Genomic DNA, 8902 nt, shown 5'->3' on the forward strand with positions numbered 1-8902 from the left:
TCGGTGTATTACAGTACCACGAGAGCTAAGAGAGCAGACTGCTCCGTGCGCTTTCGAATCGCTCTCACGGATGTCAAACACTGATCGATCTGTCATGTGTTGCAGGCTTATTGGCTCACTGACGCTGATGAGATTAACTCCTTAGGTGTCGAAATTTGGTGCCGAACGACGAGACGTTTTTCGATACTCAATGGTATCGAGGCAATTCGGTCGGTGCCTAAAAAGTATCGAACTCGATACCCAGCCCTAGACGCATCGATATTGAACTTCTGGGCCGATATAAATAAACAAAAATTGCAGTTTTGCATTTAAACTCTTTAAAACCAACTGGAGTGGCTAGTTTATAAAAAAACAAAACAAAACAAAAAAACACTTACTTAAATGTAGCCGCTTTCAAAATGTGAACAACTCTTAACTATTGCTTTTTCAACAGGCACAAAAGGGTCCACTCTCAATAATCGATGTATGAATTGCAGCTCACATAGAAGTCACTTTCAATCAAGAAGCTTTCTGTAGGTCAACGTGGCAAATTCGCTTGACCAGCTTGATCAGTGGTTGACCAATACACAGCCAAAGCAATCAATCCATCAACTTATTTTACAAATTTATTTTTCATCAAGTTCAAATAATTTTTTTAATATAATTTTTCATATTTATTCACTATCAAATTATTTATTTCTAATTTAGTAAATATTACATAAGATAAATACATTTCATTTCAGCAACTGTTATGCATGTGTCTTTAAAATGAATAGTGTGATATTGTATACATATTTTATATCGTGGAGAAATCTTTCAGAAAAATGTTTGGTGTAGAAATTCACCAAAATGTGACTTCTAGTGCTGAATTTGGATTTAGTGCTCAAATGCAATTTAATTTAATTTGATTATTTTTTTTTATTTTTCACTTTATTTTTAAAATGTGTTAATATTAGATTTGACGCGAGAACAAAACTTCACTAAACATTATTTGTAACGTGCCACCCAGCCAATAATCGCAATAAACTTTGTGCTTTGTTACTTTGCATATGAAACAAAGTCTGAGCTTTCAAATTCAAAGTCAATTTTATTGTGAAATTCCAACAATAAATATGGTTTTGGTGCTTTTTAATGTGGCGTGACAGATCGCCTTGTAGCTGCCTCAGTTCAAGTGGCAGTCATATTTTTCCAGGGTATATTATTTTATAATTTTTCCAGCTCTAGATGTATGTGGATATTAAAACCCCTAGTAAGCCTCACTGTTTTGAGCAATGTCTTTAATGCCCACAAATGTATTGTCACGAATGGAGTGAGCTGGGGGAGAGTTTTACCTGTTCGTGCCCTTGATTCTTCCTCTGCAGGTGTGTATCGTGGCAGTGTGCTGCTCTGGATGGCCTCTGAAACAGGCCGGACCTTCTGTCCAAAGTCAGACGAGCTCTTCTGAATAATGGGCCGCATGTCCTGTTCTGACTGAGGCCGGAATAGTTTCCCATCAGACACCTGTTTCACAGGTTCTGGCCTCCTGACGTCTCTCCTTTCTCTCTCGTCTTTTCTGTCTCTTTCCTCACGTCTATCCCGTTCCTCTCTTCTTTCCCTGTCTTCCCTCCTTTCGCTCTGCTCCTTTCGCTCTCGCTCGTCTACTCTCTCGGGCTCATCTCGCCTTTCGTGATCCTCTTTCCTGTCTCGTGGCTGTTTCCTATCCCTGTTTTCTCTCCAGTCCTTCTCTTCCCGCTTTTCCCTGTCATTCCGCCTCTCTTTCTCGCATTCATCTCGATCACCTTTTCCATGCCTGTCCTCTTTATCAGGCCTCTTGTCTCGTCTGTCTCTGTCATCTATACGTTCGCCTCTTCCTTCCCTGTCTTCTCTTCTATCCCGCCGTTCTCTGTCCCTGCTCGCTTTCTCATCTCTTTCCTCTCGCCGATACCGTCCCTCCTCCTGTCCTTGTCTTTCTCTCGGTAAAGATCCTGCTGGTCTCTCCACATCTGACTCCAGTCGGCTGCGTCGGTCCGTTTCATGCGGTAACCGCGTCCGAGCGTCCACGTCCAGCGGCTGACGGTTGCGACTGACGTCGGAGGGCGCTCGGTTGCGGCGCTCCGGTTCAGGTGCGAGGCTGTTTCTCTGTTCTTCTCCTTGTGGCCGTGAAGATGGTGCCTTGACCTCTGAGCCTGTATCTGACCTGCGCTCTCCAGGCACTGGAGCAGTGTGGCCGTTCTTCACTGGAGGAGCTTTGTGATTCACGTCATTACTCTCTGAAACAGATGTGGATGATGGATTTTGAGACAGAATACAACAGACCAAAGAAGAAACATGTCAAAGTGGATACTACAGGAGGTACGTTCATCACAACATTTGAACAACTGAATACAGAACAGTATGAAATGACGCAATGCTTAAACGTAATCTTACAGGCTGAATCACAGATGCTCAGAACAGGGTTTCACACATTTTGACCAATTTTCATGGTTTTTCCAGTTTATTAAAGGTATTATTAATAATGTTATTAGCCAGTAAAATGTATATTCCCTACAGATTTTTATTCTTATGTATTTTAAGCCTTTATAATTGACTTTTCCAGGCCTGAAAATCCCAATTTTAAAGTCACCATGAAATCAAAATGAACACTTCTTAGTTTTAACTGAATGTTTCAAGTGTTTATTATAAATGATTTATCTGTGCATATTATATACGTATTTTTTTTAAGTGTTTCATAATCTTCTTGATGTGGGATCTTTCTGCTGACTTTAAAAATCCTGGTCTTCATTGACTGTGAACCAGTCTGAAACACCACAGTGCAGCTAATTATGTGTTTTCAAAACAGAAAAGAAAGAGAAGAACCACCATAAAGAAAAATAAACCTATTTGTACTGCAGGATCATAAAAAAGTTTTTGCATTGTGATGTTATTTTAATAACAAATACAGCATGATACATAAAAACATGCTTTGGACATGTTTATGACAGAATGAATCTCACAAAACCTTTCAAGCAATTAGGTTTTGAACAATCAAATTCAAAACAATGGGATACCATGACCATGCTGGGTTGCCGTACTATTTTCTGGGATGTCCTTCAGTAACCCTCGCTCTATCAACTCCTCTCTGGGCTTCCTCGTCGAAATCTTCCTCTCCAGCACTGATCATTCAGAAAGAGAGCAGACACACATTAATCAGTCAAGCCACTGGTTTCAAAAGACAGTGAGTTTAAGGGGAATCTTAAATCCTAATTTAACCTCCCCTCAAAATGGACAATTGTGATTAATAATTGAAACATTTAATGAATAACAAATCAAAACTGATCACTGTAACTTCCAAAAAAAAAAAAAAAAGGTTCATATCAGAATTCAGTTCCAACTGAATGGGCATTATAAAATGACCGTATTCATTCAGTGTAGTTTAAGAGTCAGAAATGTTAACAGACAGGTACCTTCTGATGTCTCCTTGAACTTGTCACTGCTTCTCTTCTTCCTCCACTTCCAGGGTTTGAAGATCTTGCCCAGGCTGGAGAACTTGCCCTTGCCCTTTGCCGCAGGGGTTCCTGCTCCTGGAGGTGCTCCATCACTCTCCGGCACACTATGATCCACTTCAACATCTGGGGAGGAGCAGGAGGAAAGAGAGAGAGAAATTTTGTATATTTATCATGCATTTCTAATCAGACACTGACAAGGGAAAAAAGACAACAAAATAAAACTAAAATGGCTAACTGTAATTCTAAAGGCTTGTTCACACCGGGACGAATATCACGCGCGATTATCGCCGACGTTTAACGCCTCGTGACTAAACAAAGGGCGGGTTGTGCACAGCTGTAAAATCCTGTTAAACAAACCTGTGACACATTCTATATTAACGTAAAGCAGAATGCATGTAATATTTTTCTCATTTGAATTGCACACGAATGCTATTTAATACCAAACTGTCATATGGAAGCAGTGTTAAAAGCAGTGTTTGAAGATATGTGTCTCAATACATACTAGTCAGAAAATGCAAACTACACCAAAATTTATTAAATTAATTGCTCTTCGTGTTGTGCATGTACAATTACTGTAACACACGGCCTCTCATGGATTATTTTTTTGTTACAGGAAAATATTTTCATAACAAACCATACATCATATATAAAATCCAAGAGTGTAAGAACACTCTAGATACAATTCATTAAACTACAGGACGTCCTGTCATGATGACGGTCAAAGCATGTGCTCAATTACAGTGAGACATTACACTGATATTACACGTGAAAACAGTAGTAGCACTAGCACATTGGGCCGGCCACTGACTCACTACAGAAACCTGAGTAACACAACACACCCACCGCACTGCTACACATTCACAGTCTGTCGGATTACACAGTGTAATATGTTGCTAAATGGATTGACAAAACAATTACAACCCTTTCAACAGCCTAATGAGTCACATGTAACAACAGTGGGTGTTGATTCAGGAAAGTTATATGGATACTGAATACTTTACTCAAACAAGCCATGAGCTCACTGTGATTTACAGTTTACATGCAGTGACATCCAGCTGAGTTTTACAGATCTTGCTGCTACTAAACCCTCTACCTGTTGTCGCAGGTTACATTTTGGAGCGTATAAAAGTGTGCTTCAGTACATAATACCATAACTAGACCTAATCATGGCGCATCAAGCCACCAGGCCAGTTTCATGGTGTTTCACAACATCCCGCAGGAATCTGAGAGGTGTCAGCCGTTAATGTGCATTTCAGACATTCAGCTGGTGACAGTACGGCTTTAACTGACATTTAAAGATAAACACTAACCACAGATCTTGTTCGCCTTGCAGGTTTAATTAATGTTGGGTTAACATGATTAGCTATTATGGGAAAACAGACAGCTAAACACAAGTTAAGGTTTATCGACAGTGTTATGAGGAAAGTAAAATAATGTTCCCTTGACCTTCAGTTTATAAACAGCAACACTATTACTGGGGTCAGATTCATACAAAGCCCTGAACATGACAGGCAAAAAAAAAAACAACAACAACAACAAAAAAACTCATTTGTTGCACATTGTATTGTGTTTCCTCGTTTTAGGCCAATTTGTGGAACTTATTTCTCCTGCGTTTAAATAAATAAATAAAAACATAAATATTTTTATAGAAGATATTTTTGCCCTCATTCAATTTACTTAACTAAAATAAGATTAATAAATGTTTTGTCATAATTAAATTTCATTAAGTTAAATCCACTTACATTTTTAGAATTAACTTAATCTTTTTTTTTTTTTGGCCTACATGAATAATTTTTGTCGACATAACTAGACAGTAAAATTCTAGTACACAGCATGTTTTGCATGGGACTGAATTTGGACAGTAAATTGTAAAATTAAGAGAAATTAGACGCGTTTGAGTAAATACAAAAATGTTCTTGTTTCCTCTATGCTTGCTCCACAGATTCCACGGTATATGCAATATGTCCCTTGTTTGAACAAATGCTAAGATGTTGTAACATAGGAAAGAGAAGGCTGTGCAATTCATTTAGCAAATGATGCATATTAAGCATGAATAACAAGACACAGAGACCGTTAAACTGGTCTGAAGACACAAGACAAGGCAGGTTGTGTATGACACACGGGGAGGTTTGGAATGTTTATGGGTTTTGGCAGCCTTGTTGGCCTAGATGCTCTTAACTGATTTGGCAAGTGTTTGACAGCACACAGACCTAGTTTACTTCACGCAAACGGGATTTTTCCAACGAAAACACTTTACACATGTGGAAAAAACCTTTAAATGAAGGTACGCAAAAACACACTAAAGTCAAAAACTACAAGCTCTGAAATAGTCAGTACATTCTGACTTGGTCTACTTACTGCTTACTGTAAAACACACTGTTCTCATGTTGTTTGGAAAAAGAAAGCCACGGTGACAAGAGAAAACAAGTTGGCTCATTGTCATGGCACCACAACCTTGATAAAACTGAATAATAAAGTAATTGAAGTGAATGTCGCACTATCAGAGCACAGGCCACAATATACCCAACACAACCAAGCACTGATCTTCACCTGACACACACACACACACATCTCAATCAGTGTTTCTACGAAGCATTCAGTGAGCCTCAACGAGCTCTTTGTTTCAGGAAGGCTGCTCATATCAGTGACATACGTGAGAATCTGATTAGTCGACTGCCCTGAACTCACTGAGAGCAACGTACAGCTATGATAATGGTAGAGGACATCACACACGGACGTCGAGGACACTGCGTGTAAATAAACACAGTGGTCAAGAGTCGATGGGAGAACTGAACGTGCTCATAAAATGATCAAACGTTGAGTGAGAAGAGAATACGGCACGTGATGACAAACAGAAGATTCACGGCAACACCTTAAAACAACATGACAAATCATCAGATAATATTTGTTTAATATTTGTTGTGTATGTTTCTGAATGAAGCCCTTATGCTCACCAAGGCTGCTTTTATTTGATCGAAAATACAGTAAAAACTGTAATATTGTTAAAATATTATAAGTTGATTTCTATTTCTGCCTCCCGAATCGAACCGTCCCGCTCGGTGGAAATGAGCCATAATATGTTGATTTGCTGCTCAAGAAACATTTCTGATTATCAATGTTGAAAACAGTTGTGATGCTTCATATTTTTGTGTGCGAACTTTGATGAATAGAAAATTCAAAAGAACAGCATTTATTTGAAGAAATCTTTTGTAACATTATAAATGTCTTTACTGTCACTTTCGATCTATTTAACGCATCCTTGCTGAACAAAAAAATTTATTTAAAAAAATCTTACTGACCCCACACTTTTGAATGGTAGTGTACAAACAAACTAAATTACAGAAATAAACTGTTTTATACTATTATAATAAATAATTTATATTATAAAAACTATATGATATTTTTAAATAAAATATAATTTTAACAAAAAATCAATTTATAATACCTTAGTTGACTGTTAAATTAACTTAATTATATTCGTAATGGAATACTGAATGCTATTAAAACATTTTTTTTTTTTACATAAAAAAGAAAACAGAAATCTGAAACTGTGCACAAAAGGCAATGATAAACATTTCAAACAGTAGAATACTACATTAGTATCACATGACTTCAGTACACACATTTAACTCTGTGAGTGTGCAAGTGTCATCTTGATTTGCATCAATTTATATAAATTTACATACTAGTTTTTGTCAATCCCATCAAAAATGAGAAAAAGTAAACTTGGTTTCCAGTTCATTCAACACACTAAGTTAAGTTGAAGTCTTTTGGGCACAGTGTAGCACACCATGCGTGCTGGTTGTAAAAGGCACATTGAAAATGTGTATACAGCAGCAACAGTACAATGCTATTCAAGACCTCCTTTAAAAACAATTGGAGCAAGTCCTTCATAAAACTATTCTTAAGTAAACTGATGTGTTCATCAATGCGTTTATGTAAGAATAGTTTTATGAATGAGCTCCACAGCCTCTATCTGTGTTCTGTCGCAGTAAATGAAGGACGAGCCTGCATGTTTGGATTCGAGCTCATCATGCTGTGATTAACAGTGTCAACAAGAAACCACTTGAGTCAGCTTGTATCAACAGCCAGCACAAACAGATTTGCTCCTTTAACACGGCTGCACCAAACACATGGTCATACATGATGCAATGTGGAGACCTCTATAGAGAGCTACGGCAAAGCTCATTCTCATATCAACTGGTAAAGTCTAATCTGAGAGGAAGCGTGCTTGACAGAAACATGAGAATGTCCGATTGCACAATCACCACATTCCATCAGCATACATTCACCCCACCTGCCCATGCCTGTCTCTCACTCCTTCCTACACGTCAATAAGCGTACACCTGCGATCATTCAGACAAGCACAGTTGGCACCGGCATAAGCAATATCGCCAGATCACCTCCAGTGGAAAAGCTAAACCGGTCTGGTACGGCTTGCAAACAAACTTTGTGAAATAAAAACGACGTATCATCATCTTCATACTCTGGAATCCACATCCCGTCCGAAATAACTCACCGGTAATGTAGGCAGGGTTCGGGTTTAAAGTCTGAGTACTCGCTCCCTGTCCCATAATCTTGCCCTGTACCCCGCGTCCCGTGTGCCCTGTCCTCTGCCTGTCCCGGGGCCCGCGGCAGGGAGGGCAAAAAACAGTTCCACTATTCTCAGCGAGCAGGTACTCTCGCTCTGTAATCCTAGATGCTGGAGCTCGCCCGTTCGTCCCTCTTTCTTACTTCACAACTTCTGTTTTGGTGGCTGGCTCGCTCTGAGTCAACAACTCCTGAAGGTCCCTCCCTCTCTCAGCAGCCTTGACTTCATAAATAACATATGCCGCTTGTCTGAAGCACATCAGCTGGCCAGGATGCCGCTCATTCCCGGTGCCGTATTTTTCCGCAGCAGGACTGCAGGAGATGGGAGCCGGGCTCTAGTGTCTTGACCTTAGGTTGCTACACACCTTCATTTCCCAAAATGCATTAGACGGCGCAGTGTAACCTGAGAGCGGCTGCAATATGAGCAGGGGCGAGGTGGAGCGCTTGACTGGCAGGAAGTGACATCACAGAGGGCTCAGGTTACAGGGTGTGAGACAGATAATGAGGTGGAGGCACAGGCTGATTAGGTACGGAACGGAAGTCACAAAAGCAGCTGATTTAGGCAATTTATTAACCTCACATCTAGCTTTTGTCTCGAGTACAGAACAATCTGCTTTCCAGTGCCCGTTTTCACGACAGTAATTACATGACTTGTGTAGATCAAACTTCCCCGTAGGAAAACAACTCGGAAATGTACTCGACCGAGCATCTCCCCGTGAGCGCCAATCAACAAAATTGCTTCGGTGAGTAAGTACATAATCATCAGCCAACGCTGCTGCTTGTTCAGGTGAATTAACTTTATGTTCACTAATATATGTAGCAATGTTGTCAGAAGGGTTGCACATTTTAACCGGTTAACCATTAACCGA

The 8902-nt window shown here is 39.6% G+C and overlaps 1 protein-coding gene across 1 annotated transcript in view; it reads right to left on the reverse strand.

Annotated features, from left to right (window-relative positions):
- Positions 1–8499, reverse strand: part of phactr4a (phosphatase and actin regulator 4a) — a 33744-nt gene extending 25245 nt beyond the window's left edge. Inside the window, exons 1-4 of the mRNA XM_016544359.1 lie at positions 7963–8499; positions 3402–3566; positions 3030–3110; positions 1311–2228 (exon numbers count right to left, since the gene is read on the reverse strand). Coding sequence (XP_016399845.1) covers positions 1311–2228; positions 3030–3110; positions 3402–3566; positions 7963–8017 — 1219 coding nt within the window. The 5' untranslated portion in view covers positions 8018–8499. The remainder of the gene's footprint in view (positions 1–1310; positions 2229–3029; positions 3111–3401; positions 3567–7962) is intronic.
- Between the last annotated feature and the right edge of the window lie 403 nt (positions 8500–8902).

Source organism: Sinocyclocheilus rhinocerous, unplaced genomic scaffold (genome assembly GCF_001515625.1).
Source record: "Sinocyclocheilus rhinocerous isolate Xijiao unplaced genomic scaffold, SAMN03320098_v1.1 scaffold1300, whole genome shotgun sequence".
NCBI classification, from domain to species: Eukaryota; Metazoa; Chordata; class Actinopteri; order Cypriniformes; family Cyprinidae; genus Sinocyclocheilus; species Sinocyclocheilus rhinocerous.